Below are 23990 nucleotides of genomic sequence, written 5' to 3' on the forward strand. Positions count from 1 at the left end.
AAAAATATAAGTACAGTATGTTGTGAGTGATATATGTTCCCTTGTTATTTTTTTTTAAATAATGTTTAGTATATTTAGCTGTACTTCATATTATAAAGTACTCGTCTAGCAATGCTGTCACATACAAAACTTCCCTGAGATAAAATGAAAAGTTGTTACAGAAAATTAAGAGAAAACGGGAACAGTTGAGTGGAGACAATCTGGTATTTTTCAATGTCTTCTGAGGTGACGAAAAACAATATCACGCAGAGGTCTCAGCTCATTAATCTGACAATGATTTGACAAGCCAATATAAGTGATCGCAAACAAGACATCACTATTATCTCAAACAGGCAGGAGCTGTGTCAATCACAACCTTGGGATGCAATCACATACCCTCAGCCTGCACGTTCAGGTGGTGATTTACACAGATTATACGGAGGAAGACAAAAACCCTGTACGTAACAAAATGATAAAATAAGCTAAATGGTTTCTTTACCCACTTGTTTTTAATTACTGCTGTAGCTGTGTTATTGTCTCACAGACATTTCTTCAGGTAGGAGAATATAATGAGGTGTACATGCAGAGGTTAGCTTGTTTGGTTTACAACATGCGGGAAAGATGGAAACTGACAGGTATTATTTTTACACACCCAAGCGTAATGATTTGTTGAATGGTAACAAGGCAATATCAGAGGATGTTTTACTTTTATAAAATATATGTAAAATAGTAAACAGCTATATTAATTCAAATCTGTCAACACATCCTTAACAACTGTGACAGCACTGGCATTTTCAAGTAAATTCTTAAAAAAATGAAAGATAATGAAAACTTAAAGTTACTTTCACACTGACGCATTGCGTCGGACAATATAATCGCATCACCAAAGCTATGCATTAGCAGTGTTGTCTAATGTGTAGGAATAATGCGAGGCATGCAGTGCATTACTGGAGAATGGGCATGTTTACAGTAGCAGTGAAGCACATGTTTTATGTGCTGTATGCTTCACATTGCACACATAACACCCAATGTGGCTTTTCCCCTTCATTGCATTGTGATCCTGTTTTTTTTCAGAATGTACAACGCAATGCCCCATTGTGTAACTAGCCTAAAAAGGTTAAAGGAAACCTGAAATGAATTAAAAAAAAAAAGTTTCACTTCCCTGGGGCTTCTTTCAGCCCCCTGCAGCCGTCCTGTGTCCACACTGTCCCTCCTTGATGCTCCAGTCCCCCGCCGCGGCTACGTTTCATTACCATCGACTTGCAAGTCTATGTCCACTGTGCCTGCGCAGCCCTGGCCGCCCATGTCCTTGTTCACATGCTGCGCAGGTGCAGTACGAGAAAACCTCATACTACGGCGCAGGCACAGTGGCCATCAACTTGCAAGTCGGCGGTAATTAAACTGACTGGAGCATTGAGGAGAGATGGTGCAGGCACAGGGCGACTGCAGGGGGCTGGCAGAAGCCCCACGTAAGTGAAACTTTTTTTTTTTTATTATTCATTTTAGGTTTCCTTTATGTTGTCCTGATGATGTCATCATTCTAGTCCTGCTGCACTGCTAGCAACAAGGCTACTAGAAAAGACTGATACTGCCTTCTCCGCGTACTTCCTATTGGATGAAGGATTATACTTTCTATGATTTCTAGTGGTGACTGTTTATACCCCACTCCCTAGTGGGAAAGTACTGTAAATCATGTTCTGGCTAAGCAGTGATACCGAGGGTAGCTCTGGCGGCTATCAAGTGACAATGAAAGGAGCAGAAATAACTAACGCCTGTTGTCATCACAACACAGAACAATATACTTTATTGATTTTCTTTTTTCAGCAACATCTGCAGGAAAGCAAAGGATTACAGGCAAAGGTAGAGCAATATCTTCATTCAGTTTTAAACATATATGGGTAAAACCTATTGCCTGTCATATTTTGCCTTTAAAGCGGAATATAACCCTGCATTTCAACTTTGCTCTAAAACATTATTTACAGCATATTATATGCAACCAGCATTTTTTTTTTACTAGACCAGCATTGGAAGGGTTAAACACAGAGGTTTTAAGTTCCGTGCAGACATTCAGATGGTTACATTCTATTTAGTTAGTGTGTAACTGTTTATCAATAGATACATCTCTTTGGCTGTCCTCCAAGCTCCTTCTCAGTGAGAGAGATGAGTCATAATAAACACATATTTGTAAACAAAAAGTATCTAACTCAAGTTCGGATTCGGTTGCAGAAATCTCTAGGGACTTTAAAGCCCTGTGTAACCCTTCCAATGCTGGTCTAGTAAAAAAAAAAATGCTGGTTGCATATAATATACTGTAAATAATGTTTTAGAGCAAAGTTGAAATGCAGGGTTATATTCCGCTTTAAGATTGTGCCCCTCTTTAGAAGTGTTTTAAGAGAGGGCGCACATTGTTTACATGCATTTAGCCAGCTCCTGCAAATTGGATGTTTTAAAACTAACAGTTTTGCAGGGCAGATGATTGGTATACATCCACGGATGCAGGGAGGGGGGGGGGGGGGGGGGTTAATATGTAGTTACATTTCATTATTGGTAAAGCACTACACTACATAGCCGCATCGCACCGCAGCTGTCCTGAAACACATGCACGTCAATGGAAGAGTTTCCACTGCATGCATGTTGTGCGTAGCGATCCGAGAATCTGCAGCATGCTGCAGATTCTCACACGGCCGCATCCGCGTCCTATCTCCTCCATTGACATCCGCATCGGGAGATGTGGAAGTGATGCGTCCGGCGGCGGAAGTGATGCGATGCAGCTAGGTAGCCGCATTCACATCATTTTGTAGTGGAAACGGGCCCTTAGAGATGCTGAAAAGCGGACATAAGCGGATATAACTCCGTTAGTGGGCTTAGGCCCTTAATGATTACCACTATTCAAAGCATACATAAAAGTGATCATTGCCAGCATAGCACCATTGAAGAGCTAATACTGTGGTTGAGGGAGGGTCCCTAGTGGGCCCCTCTGATCTAAGGGCCCTGGTGCATTCACAACCTCTTCATCCCCTATTGTTACGTCACTGCCAGTTCACATATCCTTATCCATCTTCTGATTGGATGAAACCACGCCTCACTATTAGATATGGACAGCTATGACTACAGGCTATTGGTCTTAAACCGAGCGATCACTCAATCCCTGCACAGCCACATGTGTAAAGTGGGAGTTTTTTAGTCTGACCAGGAAGTCAGAGATCAGTGGGTGAGCAAACGGCTGTAGTAATTGTAAAATGGGGCATACATAATTGTAATATTTTATTTTAGAAAACGGACATCTTTTTTCATAAGTGCATAAAAAAACTAGAATAATGTTCCATTACATTGATGTATTCCATTTGTCTGTATTGTTATCTACCCATGTTCGTTTCTTACTTTGTATAGCGCCATAGAATATGTTGGCGTTTTATAAATCAATAATAATAATAATGCATATAAAAGCTGTACCTCTGTTGGGAATTAAACATGTGCTTTCTTTAAGTATTCTTAGAATTACAGACTACATAGTAGATGGACAGGCAAGATACTTCCATTAGTTTGTGTGACTACAGCATCTACAATACTTAAGGTGGCTACTAATGATCCAATTTCTAGCGAAAAATCGTTTAAGCAATCAGAAAATTCTGATCAGAAGTGAAATCTTTCACTATACCATCAACTAACCAATCTTTGCTTCCTATCTATCCCAACCGACAAGAAAATCCAAGTATTGGTTTGATGAAAATCCAGTCGGACAACTGTTTTTATAATAGTTCGTAATCGATTGTGCCCATCAATGGAGATTATTTACAACCAATCCGATCAGAATTTCTGATCGCTCAAATGATTTTTCACTAGAAATTGGACCGTTAGTGGTCACCTTTAGGTCTTGTTCACATTGTGCCCAGGTCGCGTGTCTGTCCGCGGTGGGCTTTTTTTCTGCTTTTTTTAAGCGTTTTGCTGCAATTTTCTGCGCGTTCGCTCGCTTTTGTGGGTGTTTTTGTACGCGATTTTGCAGAGCGCTTCCACCTTTTGATCCAGAAAAAAATCCAGAAAAAATTAATGCAAACTATTATTTAAAAATAAAACGCTCACGCAATCGCTTGCCAAAGCAATTTTGTGAGCGTTTTGCGTTTTTCCTATACCTTCCATTGAGGAGAATCGCTTAAAAAATGGCCCAAGCACCGCTTTTCAAAGCGGATCGCAAATGAACCGCTCTGATATGCACTCTCTCATAGAGAATCATTGCACAAGTGCTTTCAGGGCGATTTTGAAAATCGCCCGCACTTAAAATTTTACAAAAACGCCTCTAATGTGAACAAGGCCTAAGATAGAGGTTTCTGCCATGTTAAGTACCAGCTGCCCTAACAGGATCTCTTCAACCCCTATGTTTTCTGTGTTTGGATAAACAAAGGAAGTATTTTAACCTTGGTCAGGGCCCATTCACATTAGAAACGCTTTTCTGAGCGTTTTGCGATTGATCAGCATTTTTTAAAAAACGCTCCCATTTACTCTCATTAAAATTGCAGTAAAAATCACGGAAAATAGCAGCAATTTCCACGTACGCAGTTGCGAAATCGCTGTGATTTTTCTGCTATTTTTACCACGATTTTAATGAAAGTGAATGGGAGCAACTTTTAAAAATGCTAATCAATTGCAAACTGCTCAAAAAAAGCGCTTCTAGTGTGAATGGGCCCCAAAGTGAGGATTAGTATAAGGGTTTTTTTTTTTTTTTTATTGTGGTTTGTGACTCTGTTGCATAATTTCCCTCATTTCTTGCTCTGTCTATCTACAAACCTAGGAATATGATTAGTGGGCTTTAAGGTGACAGTGGGCTGACTTGCCATAGACAACACCAAATTGCTATAAATAGCCCTGTCCCAGAAAGTGATGTACTGGCAGCTAACAGTCATTGTTAGGAATCATAAGAAGGGCAGTCCTGTATCCAACATCCATCAATCTCTTCTAATATCATGCATAGATGATGCAATGGGAATAGAATTAGGATAAATGAATGACCCATTGGCCCTCATTAAAAGTCAACTGTAATGCGAGGGATATGGATTCTGCCATTTTTATTTCCTTTTAAGCAATACTAGTTACCTGGCTATCCTGTTGATCCTTTGCCTATAATACTTTTAGCTCTTCTCCTGGCAGACTCGCAGTGCCTTAGCTATGCTCTGTAGGTAGTAGCAGTATTAGGGAGTCTTGCCCAAGTTCTCCTTACAGAATAGGTGCTGGCTTACTGAACAAGAAGTGCCAAGGTTCAAACCCAGGTCTCCTGTGTTAGAGGCAGAACCCTTAACCATTAGGTGTTTCAAACTAGCAAGTCCTTAGTCACAGCTCGCCTTACACATACAGGAAATAACATATATAGGAACAACTCCACCCATTCTGGGCTAGGCTGCTTCGAGATATTTTTAAAGCTTATTGAAAACAGTTTTAGAGCTTCCACCAAGCAAGTGCTGAAAAGTTATTTTTCAGAAAAGATGAAAAATGACTTCCTTGGAGAAAACTCAGGAGAAAAGTTAATAGGATATGGCCCATTATTTCAGTTCTATCCATTACTTTCAATTAGAAGAAAGTATTATTTCACTGTTCTACACACTACTGGATGACAGCTTTTTATCAGGATTGGCGCAAGAAGGTCACAGGACATCAGCTTTCCTAATAGAAATACTCTATACTTCACAGTGCATAAAGTTATATACAGGTGCTAGATTGATGTCAGCATGCTGTGTTATGTAGTACCTTGCATTGCATTAAGGCATGGTGCTGCATGATATCAATACATCATCTGGGAACACAAGTTATTTCCTGTCCACAAAACTACTGGTATATCTGCATTTAAAGAGGGCTTGGATGCTTTCTTTGCATTGAAGGGCATCCACAGCTATAATTGTTAGGTAATCCCCAGAAGAGTTAATCCAGGGATTTATCTGACTGCCAACTGCCTTTTAAGGCTAATTGACGCAGGCCTTGTAAGGGTTTTTAGCCTTCCCCTGGATCAACTGGGGTATGTGCAGCTTCAGGCCTGGAACCCACTACAAATCCCAAGTCGCTAGCGCAATTGCTATCGTTTTTAATTAGCATTTTGTAAGCAATTTCATGAGCATTTTCCGGCGCTTTTGGGAACAATTTTAAAAAGTGTAAGCTTTTTGCCAGCGATTGTGTAGTGATTTGCGATTAGCGATCTTAATTCTGATTGGTCCTTTCAATGTATCATAATTTTATTTACAGTTTGCAATTGCACTCAAGTTGCTATGTGTAGCAATTTGCCTGCACTTCAATACAAATGTTACCAAAATGCTGCATGTCCTGCGATTACAATTTTGCTAATTGCAACTGCTACTGTGGAATTTGTTACATTCCTTTACATTGGATGAGCGTAGGGAAAGCGCTAGTGATTTAAAGCGCTCCCTAAACGCTCAAAAAAATTGCTCTAGTGGGTTCCAGCCCTCAGGATGGTGTTTTATTTATATAGTTATTTATTTTCTGGTTGGACTTGATGGACGAATGTCTTTTTTTTTCACTAACTATGTAACTATGACTCGCCACAGTTTCTCTTCCTGTGCTACGTGACATGTCATGTTATTTTAGAGCAGTCAATACTTCAGCACCACACATACTGGTAATTATTTCAGTCTGTCACACAAACTTCATGTACAAATCAATGTCTTTGCTAATGTATCTGAATACATATAAAACAGCCCATCATGTTTTACTGGCAAAACTCTAAGAAAGTTTCATTGCTGATCAATTTTTATTTGCATCATCAGAACAAATTAAATCCACACCATTATCATCAGCAGCAAAACGGATTTTTCTCAAAGGCAATGGGCTCAATCCAATTCCTTTTTCTCCTTTGTTGTCCAAGGAGATACATTTTCATCTTCTGTTTAAAATAACTTTTTAGCACTCTGCAATTCAAAAAAGTACTAAAAAGTCATTGAGGAAGTACTGTCAAAATTATTCAGAATATTTTTTTGCTTGCTGGTGGTGGCTTAACCTCCTTGGCGGTAATCCCGAGCTGAGCTCGGGGTATGCCGCCGCGGAGGATTTTTCAGGCCCTCAATTTTATTGATAAGATGTGAACATATCACTTAGGAGAAAAAGTGAACTGGATTGGGCCCATTGGATCTTGCAATCCAGTCTGAGCTTGAAGGCGGTAAAATTGGATATGTGCACCAGCGTTAACTAAAAGAAATCCACAAAATAATAGGCTATTAGGCTACTTTCACACTGGTGTGTTGCATTTCCTGTAAAAAAAAAAAAAAAAAAAAGAAAGGAGCGCAATGCAATGGAGGGGAAAAGTGCCATTGCATGCTATGCATGCTTTGCTATGCATACAGTTAAGCAAGCTGTCAATGAAAAGTATGCTTCACTGCAACTGTAAAAGTGCATGTTATGGAGTACTGTTCTGCATGCATCTCACTGCTAGTGCACCAATATAAACGGAATATGACACTATAATTGCATCACATTCACACGTATGATTATGTTGTCCGATGCAATGCACCGCAATGCAACAGTGTAAAAGTCTGAGACTTTAGCCTTACCACCACATCTAGGTGAGGTTCATAAAGATATTTACAGTGCTGCCCATAATTATTCATACCCATGGCAAATTTTGGCTTAAAGAGAACCCAAGGTGGGTTTACGGGGGCATAGCAAAGTGCAGGGGGGGGGGGGCTTAGGGGAGATCGGGATAGCAACAGAGGCTGGGCAGTATATGCAAACCCAGCCTCTATGTGCTGTTAGCATTCTTAGAACCCACCTCAGGTTCTCTTTAAAGTTATTTTTATTCAACCAGCAAGTAATTTTTCGATGGGAAATGACAAATGACTTGAATCTAATTGAGAATCTGTGGAGGGAGGTAAAGATCAGGGTGATGACGAAAAGACCCTCCAATCTGAAATATTTGGAACACTGGCGTAACAATAGGTCCTGCAGCCCGTTTTGGGGGGCTGGAGGGGTCGCAGCATGAGGGGAAAGCCATGCTGCACTTCGGCGGGGAGGGGGGGCGGCCCCCCCCCCCACCTCGGGCTCTCCCCTCTGCGCTACCCTCCAGCTTAAATAACTATATATGTGCAGCGGCAGCTACATACCTTCCGTGCACTCCAGCGAGGACGTTTCTCCCTCTAGTGTCTGGCATGACTTCCTGTTTCTACAGGAAGTCGCATCAGAGGGTAGAAAGAGAGGAACGTCCTCGCTGGAGCGCACGGAAGGTATGTAGCTGCCGCTGCACATATATAGTTATTTAAGCTGGAGAGGAGCGCAGAGCGGAGAGCCCGAGGTGGGGGGGGGAGACCGTCTTCCCTCCCCGCCAAAGTGCAGCATGGCTTTCCCCTCATGCTGCAACCCCTCCAGCCCCCCCAAACGGCCCGAGCGGGCCCCGGGGGGGGCGCTCACAATTTATGCAGTGGGGCCCGGGGGACCTAGTTACGTCCCTGATTTGGAGCTCATTGCTAAAGATGAATTGGCAAAATACCTGCGGAGACATGCAAAAACCTGGTCTGCAATTATAGGAAGTGTTTGAATGCTGTAATAGCCAATAAAGGCTTTTCTATTGAATATTGAGAAGGGTATGAATAATTTTTGACTGGACACTTTTTTGCTCAAATGTAAATAAAAGTTGAGAAATGTTTTTTTTTTCCCCACAATAATGTCGTAAAAAATACTAGGAAATTGATTAAAAGTAACTTTAAGTCAAAATTTGCCAGGGGTATGAATAATTATGGGCAGCACTGTATTTATTTAACAAGAAATGTGGACAACTTCCTCTATTTTAATATTGTGTCTTAATCCAAATTCATACTGAAAACATGCTAAATGGTCTTCAAATAAAGAGAGCAAACTATGTGAGAAAAAGTGATAGGGCCACTTAAAATGATCAGTTCAGCAGGGACGGATCTAGACCAAGTTGCCCCAAGTTGCGCCTCGGGCAAGGTCAGGTTTTGGCGCCTAAACTGCCATTCCCCATCCACATTTTGCCGCCTTTTTAAGAATTCAACAAACTGCGCCTGGGGCAAGAGACCCGCTTGCCCCCCCCCCCCCCCCAGGTCCGTCCCTGCAGTTCAGCCGGAAGTCCAGAGGACCATTATAGCTATTTCATAGTAAAAAAAAAAGTACAAACAAACAAAAGAAATACAACAAAAAACAATAACAAACAAAAAACCCTGGCTGAATGAAAAACAATTCTGTAGAGAAGAGTAGGGAAACATTTCTAAGCAGTGATACCAAAGACTGATCACCTGGTACCAGAAGCACGTGATTGCAGTTGCTGCTACTAAAGGTGACCCAGACAAGCCTAAATGTTAAGTGCACAATTACTTTTTTAAATGCATAGGACAGTTTTCCTTCAACATTCAGTATATAAAAAGGCATTCAGAAATTGTGTGCTATATTTACGACAGTTGTTTTATATTACATTTGTTTAACAGTCAGAAACAATTTTGTGTTCTAGTTTAAGAAGACAACGAAAAAAAAAATAGGATGAGGTAAATAGTTTTTCCCACTAATGTGCATACAGACATTGCTAATTTCTTTTCTATACTGAACAAATAACATTGTAGGTAAAAAGCTGAAGAGGTAATTTTTATTATTTTAGAGAAGCTGGGTACTGATGGAGATGTGTACCATAATATAAGAACATGGAAAAAGACCAGGAGCCATGTATAGTGTAGTATGTCAAAATGGGTGGAAATTAGACTAGAAGAAAGGTTCTCACAAACCCGGGTTGCTAGTTCAGCAACCATGGTATAGCGTGTGTGAAGGAACCTGTCTTCACTCAGGTGGCACTGGGTGTGTGAAGGAGGTAGGAACCCGTCCTCACTCAGGTGGCACTGGGTGTGTGAAGGAGGAAGGAACCCGTCCTCACTCAGATGGCCATGGTGTGTGAAGGAGGAAGGAACCCGTCCTCACTCAGGTGGCACTGGGTGTGTGAAGGAGGAAGGAACTCGTCCTCACTCAGGTGGCACTGGGTGTGTGAAGGAGGAAGGAACCCGTCCTCACTCAGATGGCCATGGTGTGTGAAGGAGGAACGAACCCGTCCTCACTCAGATGGCACTGGGTGTGTGAAGGAGGTAGGAACCCGTCCTCACTCAGGTGGCACTGGGTGTGTGAAGGAGGAAGGAACTCATCCTCACTCAGGTGGCACTAGGTGAGTGAAGGAGGAAAGAACCCGTCCTCACTCAGATGGTACTTGCTCTGGGACACCCTCCAAAAAAGAAACACGTAGAGCAGTGTACTGATGAGAACTACTCTAACTGGCGGACCGTATTGGAGTACCATATTTAAAGATAGTCTAAAGCCTAAAAAAAATTAACTCTTTTTAATAGCCAGTCCTTTTCAGCATTAATGCCATAGCTGAAACGCTGCATCCCTGTGGCAGAACAAGGTTTTATCCCCCCAAAATACTGGGTCAAAAATCCACGACTTTCCAGGTCGTGGATTTTGCTGCCTGGGGGAGGCAGAGCTTTGCGCTGTAGCTCTGCCTCCAGTTGCATCAATCTCCATGGATCTCTGCCTCTCCACGCCCCTCTCAGGGAAAGAAGACTGAGAGGGGCGGGAGGAGGCGGAGATCCACAGAGATTGATGCAGAGCTACAGCGCAAAGCTCTGGCTCTACCCGGAAGGAGCCTCAAACTTTGCCCTGGGGATTTCGGGGTGACTAAGGCCTCGTTCTGCCTCGGGAATGCAGCGTTTCAGCTATGGCATTAATGCTGAAGAGTACTGGCTATTAAAAACAGGTAATTTTTTCGGCCTCAGACTCACTTTAACTGGATGGGAAAGAGATGCCCCTAGTGTGATAAAACTCATAAAACAATAAGAAAAAGACAAACTTAGCTCTTGAGGCAAGTTTGTCTTTTCTTACCTTTTTATTGTCTTAAGAGTCTTATCACACTAACGGTGCCTGCTCCCCATCCATTTTCATTATTTTATCCGACTTTACTTTAAGTGCTATTGGTATTATATTAGAAGATTTATTCAAGTCTTATGTATTCCTCAAGTAATGGTTATCTAATTTGGGAAGCTCTATAGTAACCAAGACTATAGTAACCAAGACAGCCTGATTACATGACATATATGGATGAGTGACGGATGCTGAAGGGGATGCAGTGACATTTATTTTACATAGACTTTGCTATTTGACATACATTGCTCGCCTCTCTAATAAAATTTTCTTTTTCTGGAGCATTGTAAAGTGTATTCTTAATTAACTTGACTGGTAATGACAAGAAATTATGTGTAACTGATGATTTTTGACAGCCTGTAGTAAATCACTTATCTGGTAAATTAATTCAAAAGTATGTTAGTGGGTCTGTTTATATTGTGTGCCTGTATCAAAATTCAGTTTTAAATCCTTCTACAAATTCGGTCATTCTGTTAATCTATTTTGAATAGTTTCTGGCAACGTGTAATAAGGGATATGATTGATTGTGCCGTAGTGAAATTTGGACAAGGTCCCGTATAACTAAAAGAAGAACTCCAACAAATACAGAGAGCTTCCTCATTGTGAAATAACTAATTTACAGCTCATCAGAGCTATGCTGTCATTAGGAGGAGATGTAAGCGTCTAAAAATCTTCTCCAATAAGTCTAGGCAGACTTACTGGGAAAGACTGCATGGTGACAGCTGGTTAGGTTGACCTGTCAAGCAGAGTAAGCTATGCCCATAAAAAGACGATTGAAATTAATTAGCGATTGCTGAACTATTGCAGATATTTCTGAAAATATAAAAGTACTGCATAATAAATCACTTTACATTTCTTTTAATTTTTGTTTAATTTTTAAAACAAGTCAAGCACAGTCACTGTTATTTTAAACTGAAATAAGAGCATAATATACACATCTAAAGAACGTAAAATGAATAGAGATTTATACAATATCAGTAGATTATTTGTACCGTGTTAGCCATCCTGATTCAAAACGTCACTAATCCCTGATATGATACACATATGAACCTGCATCTAGTTGTGAACTATGCAAAACAGTTCCATTTCACGCCACCACCATTCCTGAGAAATTCACTGCCAAGCCATACAACTGGATATCCATGTCATGGTTATGGACAGGAGCATGGCCTGTGCTGTACATGCATTGGACATTGTATGCCAGTAATTCTTCAAGGCTGTTTAAGGTATGGTATGGGAGTGGGGGAAATAAGCAATTTACCAGCTCCCACATCAGCACTGTCAGTGACTTCTTTAACTGGTAATTCAGGGGGGACAGATAAGGCAGGTGTACTATAATAAAGGAAGTGCTATCACTATAATAAAGGGAACACTGTGGTGGGCAATGAAGGTCCATTATGCAAAATAAACGATTATAACGCCTTATTTGTGCACTGATTAGTGCAAATAGGATGCTTAATAAATGCCCATCTTGCCGAAATGCATGTGTGCTCCTGCTCAATGGACAGCGTCAAGAGGTTAATAAATCCAATTTCATAAATCCATTCAGAATCAGTGTTAACTGCTGCTACGATAATTCAGCGATAAGTCTGATCATTGAGCACTTATCGCAGTTTTATGGACAGCAAATGGCAGCGATCAATTAAAGTGTTGTGGTAAATCTGTGTTAAATATTTTTTAGTGATATACCGCAGCTTCATAAATGAGCCCATAAGTATACCATATATCAGAATGCTCAAAGCAAATTGATGAATGACTTGTCTTAGAAGGTTAATTCATTCTTGAACCAAAAACATAAAATATGTTGGCCACAATCAAGAAAAAAAAGACTGATTGAGGAGTCTATTGAAACTACTTTTAAAGGAAATGTCAGGCAATCTATGCTAACCCCAGATCTACTTACCCGCGGCTTCCTACAGACCCTTCCAGCCGACATGTCCCACGTCACAGCTCCGCTCCCAGCCGCCAGCCCAGAAGTCCCCTCCGGTGCAGAGGGTGACCTTGCGAGGTCGTCCTCTACTGCGCCAGCGCAGAACACTCCAGCCCACATGGGAGTGATTGACAACAGCAGGCACAGTACAGGACGACCTCGCAAGGCTAGCCTCTGCACCGGCAGGGACCACGGGCCGGCGACTGTGAGTGGAGCTGCGACGTGGGACATGTTGGCTGGAAGGGACTGGAGGAAGCCCCGGGTAAGTAGATCTGGGGCTAGCATAGATTGCCTGACATTTCCTTTAAACATGTATTTCCACATGGTACATAGCAAAAAATGTAGTAAGGGTGTAAGACTGCGCATTTTGACATACCTGACGGCATCCAGGAATCTGTATGTGGCTTTCTCAGTAGTGTGTTGACCTGCTCCCAGTTTAGGTCATTGTGTTCCCATTGGCTGTATCCACAGGACAAGTATGGCTCATCAAATGAACAGCTGCCTAAAGCGACAAAAACAAGAAAAATTAAGTTGCATTTATTGGATCTATGGTTTTTTTGTTGTTGTTAATTTCAATAAGGTAAAATGTATATGATTATTATTCAGTTATATAGTGCCAACATATTCCAAGGTGCTGCACAGATAACTATTGGGACACAAAGTTATCTATACTGTAGAAGAAAATCTGTTCTCACCATCCGCTAAAGGACATATTTGAGACAATGAATATGACCTTGGTTTAATCTAATGGATTTTTATTTGGCAGAATGTAAGTGCAGAATAAAAATGATGTTCTACTAAACGTAATGTATTTCTTTATAATGACACTTTTAGCTAAAAACTATCCCATCTCAGGTAAATGTTTAAAAACCTTTCCAAACTAAACTTTCTTTCACTTCATCTCATCTATGCCATATTCTACATACCTACACTTCCTAATGCACATTGAGATCTAACCTTGATGGCTTGAGCTGTAGAATGTTTGTCTTTGTGTCACAGGAGATGCCATTTTGCTTTCTGCAAATTCTGCAAATGATATTATGTGCACCCGATACGCTCTCCTGTTCCTTAAACAGTTAATTTCAGCCTTTATGAGTCTCTGGGATACAACCTCTTACATGTGGGTTAGGGGCAGTAGAGGGAGCCGGCTACTTTTGCCAATTGAGGAAATCAAAAAGGTAAAAAGTTGTGATATGAGTAATGGCACATCACAGACACAGACTAATGGTAAATATATAATATTGGCTAAGAATACAAACAAATTTTATTATTATTATTAATAATAATTCTTGTAGTATATTGATTTTGTCATCTGAACGCATCTCAGGACATGGTGACTCGGTGGTGGACAAGGCCAACAATGGGTCCCTGTGCAGAATAAATTAAGGGGCCCCATGTGAGTGGCCATAAACATATCAGATTATGGTTGGATCCACATAATGTTGATAACATAAAAGTACATGAATCTAGGTTACAAATCTGAAAGGCACAATGTTAATGTAGCACACATTTCATACTTGTATATGACTGGGCCACAAGCAATTATCACTGTTCCTCATGGGTTTCAGAGAGAAATACACAGAGAATAATCATGCCTTAACTGTGGTGCAGCTGCATGGGCCCTAGAGGGCGTGGAGCCCCTGTGCGGCTGTATGGCCTGCATAGGCTTATGTCCACCTCTGGGGCTACCTCTAATTGTTTACAAATCTTATCTTTTACTAGCAGTTTGTACACAAGTACAAGGTTTGTCTGACTTTATGTTGTGTACAGACTACACCATCTTCTCTTTGTATGCATTCTGCCTATTTCTCATGCCTTTACCTGAGCTTTCCTATACATGACCACGGCCACTGTCTTGTAGTCTGAAACAAAACTTTCCCACTATGCTAATTATGGCTTGTTATGTTCCTACGAATACACAAAACAAATGCAATAATTGCAGTTCAATAATTAAAGCCTACAAACTTTTTAACACATGCCTATTATATTCATTTGTTTTGTTGTGGTGTGCTAATTATGGTATATTCTTATTATGGGAGCTCAAATTAAAAGAAAAACAAATCAACAGACTATTTCTAGAATCAGGGCTGGCACTACCATAGAGGCAAAGGGGCAATTGCCCCAAAGGCCCCCCCAGGTCTCCCCCTGAATTGTGCTCACCAGTGCCCCTGCAAAATTTTGTCAGCATAGGCATTCACCTGTCCTGGCACACTGCTCCACCTGTGCTCCCCAACTTCATCCCCATTGGCTGCCCTTTCTCCATGACCCTCATTATGCAATATCATTCACTGGGTCACTGAATAGAGGCGTCCCCATGAGGATGAAGACAACGGATGGAGCAACGTGCTGGGACAGGTGAGTTCCTATGCTGACAAAAACAGTGCAGGGGCTCCAGGAAGAACACTGAAGTTGAGGGGAGGGATAGTAGGTGAATTTTCAGCAGGAGAGAGGGGGGAAAATGCAGGGGGGCCCAGGGTTTGTTTTGCCCTGGGGCCCCATTGTGGCTTGAGCCGGTCCTGTCTAGAATCAAGCAAAAATGTGTATACTGTTTAGGCTGCTATGGACTACAATCATATTGTTTTAGTCTTATAATGCTGCCATGATATGGGACCACTATTCAAAGTGAAACAAGTCTACAATAGTGCCTGATATTATCAGGTATACTTTTAAATGTAATTCTATCATTAAAGGTAAATTTAGTTCAGTACGAAAAAAAAATGTTTCACTTACCTGGGGCTTCCCCCTGCAGATGTCTTGTGCCTGCATCATCACTCACCGATCATCAAGTTAAGTTTTTAGCAGGCTATGGCCGCATGTGCCTTTGATTGCGCTCCCATTTCTGTGGCTGCCTTGTGCCTGCACAGTGCGTGTACTACATACGTACATATGCTTAGTACTACATGTGTATGTGTACTGTTCAGTACGTATGCGTACTGTTCAGTACGTATGCGTACTGTGCAGGCACAAGACGGCTACAGGAATGGGAGCGCAACTGAGGACGTGGCAGCTGCACTGCTCGGTGACTGATCAGTCGCCAAAAATGAAACTGAGCTATGGCGGGGGATCGGTGCGGGCACAGGGCGACTGCACTCTGCAGGGGGCTAGGGGAAGCCCCGGGTAAGTGAAACTTTTTTTTGTACTCAGTTAAGGTTCCCTTTAAGCATGCTTCTTTTGTATATTACAGATACCTTGCAGCTAACCTCTTGTGCATTAAATCAATAGTATATTCCTTCACTGAATTAATTATACTGATGTCACAGCAAATTTCCTTTATAAAGTTTACGTGTCCTATATTTGCATCCTGCCCAGTCACTGCTCCCCCTCAAGAAAAGCGACTCTGCCTTTTCTCCTTGTCAGGTGTGCACAGGATTATGGGAGATCATTATGTTTGATCCTCTCCCCTCTGCTAGAGGCCAGTATTGAGCATATTTACATATTTACAAGTATGCATTAACTTGTGAGAATTCTTACATTTAATACTGCTCTACTTGCCTTGCACAAAATCTCTCCATACTCAGAGGTATATGATCAATCAAGAAAACATAATATGATTGAACTGGTAAAACCTGCATGATTACTTTACTAGGTTAACGTGTGAGGTGTGTTTGAAAATTGCACAGACATCAGGGAACATTCAATTAACAATGGAATCTGCCATTAACATTTCTGCCATGCAAGGGAGATAGAAGATGTGTGTGCAGCAAGTGGTATTTACTGCAACTGCCTCAGAACCCGTGTCCTTCTCTGATCGTGTTCCAAGTGATGATAGTCTTTGGAGAACAGAATTTTTTGTAGCGTTTGGGGGCATTGAGAATATGGTGTGTGAAGAGGTCCTGTCAGGGACCAGGGTTGGGCTAGTTTACTCTCTAAAGTAAAACCAACGTCTTTATTATTCATTATCTTTTTTGGACAGGAACACTTTAAATTTAAAGTTACAGATTGCCAGGCAAGGTCATGGTGAACCAGAACTCCTAGGAGTGTGTAAAGGGCTGAAAGAGACCAAAAAGCTTCCTTACTAAAATGCTATGCAAAACAGAACAAAGAGATGTTTGCATAATCAGCAGTAATGCACTGTGAGACACCTCACAGCTCACCCCAACCTGAATAACTGCAAATACCTTCTGCTTTATGAAGCCAAACTTTTGTTTTAAATTTTAACAAAGAGGCAACATATTGGTACACTCAATGTACTCAACCACTGTAAAATAACATGGATCTTCAAGAACACTAAAGAATGTTTCTTTTACGTAGACACTTAGAGTGTTTTCTCCTAAAATGTTATATTTGACCTGATGTATCTAGCAGTTCCCCACCACACGTCCGTCACCTCTCTCTCGCTCTCTGATTAATCATTGACCTTTTCATTTCCGCACACACAGCCTCTGTATGTGCTGTCCAACTTATTTCTAAAATGAATAAGTGACATGTAGGTGACATTCTAAGAAAAAAACATCAAGGTGATCAATGCTTGGTATGAGCTAAATAGACTACAAATGAAGAAGGTCCTTTTATTTCCAGAGCTACCCTGAAGGTGAAGAGAGGTGAGGAAAAGGATAAAGAGCTGTGATCTATATTTTGTGCCTAATTAGGAAATAAATCTACTCCTCTGCTTTATCTTAAGCTGTTTTCAGCTTAATACCATTCAAACAAAAGAATAACTGTTTAACCCTGACAACACAGGAAATAATTGTCCATGCAGCTACTCTCTGGGAGTGTAGAAGTATATAGAACATCAGATAAAAGAAGGAAAGGTCAGATAACAGTTATGTCGGGAATGCATGCATTTAATAAAGTAATGGTCTGTTTGTATTGATAAATATACATGGAATTTTAGTAGATAACTTAATAATGAGATAGGAAACAAACATATTAATATGTAGAGAAATCAAGAAGCATAGGATATTGAAAATCATAGTTTGACTCTGGTTATAAAAATAAACATTTTAGATCCAGTATATATATGTAATCTACATCTATTTGACATTAGACATAGTTTCCACAAAACATAATTTGAACATGTAAAGCACTCGATATTAGATACGTTCATTTTTTAACCTAGCAAGGGAAAGAAAATATACTGTTTTCTGTATGAACATAAAGAAGTCCAAAATAGCAATCTACCAATGCCAGCTCTTATCTCTTGTTAGTAATAAAGAAGATTCAAGTTCGGCTAGCACACCAATGTCAATATTCCAGGATATTTATTCCTTATTGTATGCACCATGTATGTCTGCACTTTATCTTATGAAGGGGACCCTCCGTGGCCTACAATAAGGAATAAATACCCTGGAGTATTGACATGTTGTGCTAGCCGAACTTGAATCTTCTATTGTGGACTGATGTGGCTTTTACATCCAGGCTATGCACCCAACTCCTTACAGTAAGGTGTGCCTCTCCCAAACCTGATATTGCATTGTTAGTAATAAAAGCTGACACATTAAAATTTCTTAACAACTGTAATGCCTCTTTTATCTCATATTTGAATATTTTTGTTGACCTATCGCTGATCTCACCATTAACTAACTTAAAGAGGAACTTTAACCCAATCAGTAACGGATACCCCCTTTCCCACAAGAAATCTTTACCTTTTCTCAAATAGATTGGGGGATCTGCGTTGCTGATATTGTAATGAACCCCCTCCCGCAGTGTGATGTCATGACCAAGGTCCTGACAGTTTGCTGTCTGGGAACCTTGTTGTACTGTGGGAGATAACAACTTCCTCTTTAAGACACCCTTGAGAAACATTTGCATCAACTTTGTGCCAACCTATGCATATAAATTAATGTCTACACACACAAAACCACACATAATTTTTCTCACTCAGTATCATTATTGGCAACTTTATACCCACTAAGACCGTGTTAAAATGTAAGCTCCTCCTGAAGCAGACATTCTCTGCTAATGCACAACAAAACTGTGATATTGTTGTCTAAAACAATCATCTGTTTAGCTTGATTTTTCCCTATTTACAGTAGATCAGTGGAGGCTTGTTTATAAAAAGGGTGAAGAGCCTTTTTGTGAAATAAGTCTTCTACCACTAAAAACAAAACTGCCACAAAGTTTTGGTCACATGACCTAAACAAGAGGAGTTCAGAAGTAAATTTCCAGGCTATGTCAGTGTGGCCACTTTTGGTGTCTGGATTACATCATCTTTAAACTGCAAGAAGGGAAGGCACAGTCTGAATATATCTGAAGAATGCAGCCTGTAGAACAGACATGCTATTGCTATTGTGCAGAACATGGCCACTGTCTGAGCTCCTTACGAGGCATTTTACAAGTTAATTAAGTTGCTTGTACACAGATAGAAGCAAACCCTGCAAATGAGTGCCCACACAAACCTAAGAAAACATGTTTGCCACTAGTGGGGCTTTAAACTCAAAACATATTAAGAAATTGACTGCACAAAGTCCAACTACTCCTTAAACCCAGAGTAACAAACCTGCACCTGACAGACACTGTGAACGTGAGGTAGGAGTTTGACTTGCACTGTGCATGAGAACAGCATTACAACCACAGCAACAATGATGCACTTAACCTATGAAACCCATTGGCTGAAGGCCTGGGGCTTCATGCCTGGTCATTTTATCTTGGTCATATGAGAATGAAGAATTCTACTCGTCAGCATTTCAGGTCAAATATGATAGGGAATGGTGCTTGTAAATCTATAAATAAAAACAGTGGCACAAATTTATCAATGGGTAAAGGTTAAAAATGTCCAAGATGATGAGATGTGATCAAAGGAATTCCAAAACAGTTTCACAAGCTAACTGTGAACCTTTGTTGCAATTTTTTGATAGAACAAATGGCAATGAAATAATTTATAAGGCTTCACAAACACACAGAGTTCAAAGTGGCGCAGTCTGTGCCCGAGATGAAACAAAGACGAGTGTTTGTGAAGTTTATGCGGATCTGAATGTGGGCACTGGCAGTTGTCACACATACTGTTTCTCAATCAGTAAGCTGAATGAAATTCATATTTCCCTATTGGTGCCTCTGAACACCAAGTGAATCAATCTATAATTTTATGAGGTCATTGAAATGAAATAGAATTGACATTTTCTTTTGCACTGAGAAAACACGGGGAAGCTGAGATTGCTAAATTAATTACGGCTCGGTGAATTTAGCTCTTAGAATTGGGAAAAAGCCAGTAAGGCTTTATTGATAAGATTATTGTCACATCTGGCAGGAAAAAAAGAAATGCTAAATTATTGTTCTTTTTATTGTTCTCATTAATTTGAAAAGTAGCTGCAAATAAGGTAATGTATTAAATGTGCAGGTATGTAGCTAGATTTGTGTTTTACAATATAATAAATAGTGCCTAATACATTCTTGTACATGTGCCAGATTTGACTTGGATCAGCAGGGTCTTCTAGGGCTAGTAAATATAACAAACTGGGTTGTACATAAAGGGCTCTTAAAAAATAGCAGATAATTATATAAACCTTCTAGACACACCTCTGTTCTATATATATACAGGTAGGAGCTATTTCTGCAATCCTGCTGTTATACCAATAAACTGAAAAATGGGCTGTATGTATGTATCTAATAAAGAATAAAGAGGTGGAACCCTGGGCATTGCTTGCAGCCAATCGCATCAGCAATGATTACCAAAGGGCAGGTTCACAGCTCAGGTAGAATCTCTGATTCTCTGATAATGCCCCTTTCTCAGACATAATCTTGGGCATTTTTGAGTGACCACCATTACCTGCACCAATGGCAGTTCATACACTTTCTTCAATGTAGACCAAAAATGCTCTAGACGTGCAAATTAGCTTAAAGGAAACCTGAAGTGGAAATAAACCAATGAGATAAACTATGTATCCATCCTCCTACTCATTAAAATGACTTTTTTTTATATCTCACAATTTTCTTTTCTTTTTGAAAGCTAAAAAAGTATGAAATTAATGTTGTATTATATGACTGATCCAGTCTTTCAGTGTCCCAGAAGCTAAAATATATGACCTATTGACCTTTTTTATTTATCCACTGCACTCAGAAGCTGATTTCAACCAGGCAATATTATTACGCTATAGTGCGACTAGGTCCTGACTGGAGAGACATTGTCACTTGCATATGTCAAAGATTAAATCTCTAAGTCAGAATAAAAAGAAAAGGAACACAAACCTAGTTATTTGTATGCTTAGCACTGTACATACACATCTATCTCCTCATGTCACATGCCACCTCGGGTACACTTAAAAGTGTAACTTACAAATATATTGGATGATAATAGGGATTTGCCAGTTGTCAGTTTTATTATGTGTGATCTGTAGATTTCATAATTCATGTTTTAGCCTTTCTTGAGGTAAAAGTAAGACTCTGTGATCTGCATTTGCCTTCCTCAGTACTTCCTGCTTGCTATGAGTAACAAATAACAAAGCTACACAAACTGCTACACAAGAGGTCCTGGTACTGCAGTTTTTTCTTTCTCACAGAAAGACCTGTTCTAGGCTACTTGCGCACCAATGCCCACTAATCCTATTACTAGAGATGGGGACAGATGCTTGCTCACCTCTACCCACTCTGGCCATCCAACCCCTGCAGTAGCAGGGCTGTGGAGTCAGAGTTGGAGTCGGAGTCGAGGCAATTTTAGGCATCCGGAGTCGGAGTTGGAGTCGGAGTCGTGGTTTCATAAACTGAGGAGTCGAAGTCGGGAGTCGGAGTCGCATGATTTTTATACTAAATCCACAGCCCTGTTAAGTATTAGACTAAGGAGTCGGAGTCGAGGAGTCGGAGTCTGAGCAATTTTCAGTACCCAGAGTAGGAGTTGGAGTCGTGGTTTCAGAAACTGAGAAGTCGGAGTCGGTGTTGGAGTCGGAAGATTTTTGTACCGACTCCACAGCCCTGTGCAGTAGCCATACTTATATACAAGCAGTTGGGGAGGGAGGAAAAGGGAAGCAGGCAATAGTACAGGTGCAGATCTGCACTTTTCAACAGATGGTAGAGGTGATCAGGCTGCAGGAAAGCCTCCTAGATTACCACTGCACACTATACACAGGTGGCAGCATAAGGGGCAACTACAACTCTACTTAAAAAATGCTTCCGGACCAGGCTAATTGAAATCTACACCCTGTTTTGGACCTGTTCTCCCTGCCAGGGTTCAGATTTCAAATACTGCTTTGTATGCTCCTGCCACTACCACTGACAGCAGAGCTCTGTGAGCCAGTCAGGAGCTGCTTTCATTGTCTCCTTACCCTGTGATCACTGTGAGCAACTCACATTGGCTCACAGTGATCACAGGGTCAGGAGCCATTGAAATTGACAGCAGGGCGAGTGGGCTGCAGCAGCACAAATGGTGAGAGAGACAGGTCCTTACAGGGTGACGTCAGTGAGACCTGTTTTTTTTACCCAGAAGTCTCTGGTCTTTAAGGGGCCAGAGACTTCTGATACTGAAGTAGTTAAAATGCTACTTTATCTTGCATTACTGATCATATAAATGCTTTGTTAAAGGAACTCTATCGATTTACATATTTTTTTCAATTGAGATAGGAATTGTTTGGGAAGTGCTGCTAAGTACTGGTGTATACATTTCACTGGCAACCTCTTTGTTTACTGTTATCAAAATACTTTCACATCTTACTGACGCCAAAAGTGACAGCAGAATGAACCATGAGGGGAGAGGAAATTCCCCTCACACTTAAACAGTTAACCCTGTGTGAAACTCTGTGTGCTCCCAAAAGCTGCAGCTTTTGTGTCCTGTGGTTCTGACTGAACTGTTTTTGCTTTCGGAGAAAAATACTCTGTAGTCTGATATGCAACACTGGCTGTGCATTGAAGCAGACACCCCTTCTGCAATTGATTTGTCCCGATATAACTAAATCTAACCCTCAATAAGTTAAAGCTTTTGCCTCTGATATTTAACATGAAAAGTAGGGAAATGTTTACGCAGCTACTTAGACATTATTTGTACATTGTCATTTTAAAACACTTGGGTATTGATAATATTCCTTTAAGTAATGTATTTATTACTTCATGTCTCTTCTGATTTTCCTTACTCAAAAATTATTTTACCTGTTAAACCCAATAACTTATAGAGGTGTTCATGTGTAAAAAAACAGAGGATAGATGTGTAAAGAGAATAGATGTGTAAAGCTCATATGCTAAATGATGAAGCGATCACAGCAAATCAAGGACTCACAAATCAACCAAACTGACCACATATGTTTTTATGAGACCTGATACACACAAGCACATCTAACAGCTAGATTCCCGCGGTCCATAATCAAAAGAAGAGAGTGAGTACATTTGCTTTATAAATTTGTCAATGAACCTTAAGAAATGACTTTTATATGTGCAACTCTGTATTTTCTATTCCACAAAATAAATCTGATAGTATGAAATATATGGGTTGCAGATGAAAGGTTAGTCTAAAGAGGTAACTTTTAATCCTCTTGATATTGTGAAGCGTCACAGCATGATTGGTTTTTACACCCAGAATGAATAACAACAAGTTGCTGCTTTAGGACACAGGCACCACATTTCAATTACCTATTCCACTGTACTTTGCCGGGACTGCAATTTGATTGCTCTGTGACACATAATCTGCACACTTGACATTTCTATCACACTCTATTATGCTCTTTACCATTTTATTAAATGCAATGTGGATTTAAACAAGATGTGCTGACAAACTCACTAATGCCCGCTCTGACTCCTGGGCCACAAGTTGAGTGTCGTGATGAGTGCATATGAAGAGATATCGAAGTACTGTCTACCTGGCTGATTTCCTGTTGAATGTGATTACAGCTAATGCCTAACTGAACTTCTGACATAAGACAGCAGCTCACCTGTTTGATTTAGATTAATACACGCCAGTGACTTAAACGCCTCAATTTATGTATTCAGATCAGAAGTGCAAACAACCCAATAATATTGGGAAAATCGATCGTTTTTCTGTTGTTGCAAGTAAGCAGTTTTCCATAAACTGTACGCAACAACTATGTGATGAAATTTTAAGAGATATTTATGGTAAATACACAATTGACATACACATACCTTGTCTGTACTGATTCTTTAGCCACACACACATAGTTTGTATTTCTGACACCTCACCCTTGTCTTTCCTGCAAGTATTTGTTCCCATTCATAGGTTTGTCAGGTTAGTAGTTAGCTTTGTTACCCCAAGCGCTTACATTCAAAAATAGCGCAGGAAAATTTGGGAACAAAGTGAAGAGGAATGACA

General features: G+C 40.4%; 1 protein-coding gene across 5 annotated transcripts in view; it reads right to left on the reverse strand.

Annotated features, from left to right (window-relative positions):
- PTPRM (protein tyrosine phosphatase receptor type M) overlaps positions 1–23990 on the reverse strand; it is a 995286-nt gene that overhangs the window by 726864 nt on the left and 244432 nt on the right. For 4 of the 5 annotated variants that reach the window (XM_068237198.1, XM_068237195.1, XM_068237200.1 and 1 more), the window contains exon 2: positions 13185–13306. In XM_068237198.1, coding sequence (XP_068093299.1) covers positions 13185–13306 — 122 coding nt within the window. Of the gene's footprint in view, positions 1–13184; positions 13311–23990 lie in introns of all 5 variants that reach the window. The other variant, XM_068237197.1, reaches the window with a different exon arrangement.

This window comes from Hyperolius riggenbachi, chromosome 5 (genome assembly GCF_040937935.1).
Source record: "Hyperolius riggenbachi isolate aHypRig1 chromosome 5, aHypRig1.pri, whole genome shotgun sequence".
NCBI classification, from domain to species: domain Eukaryota; kingdom Metazoa; phylum Chordata; class Amphibia; order Anura; family Hyperoliidae; genus Hyperolius; species Hyperolius riggenbachi.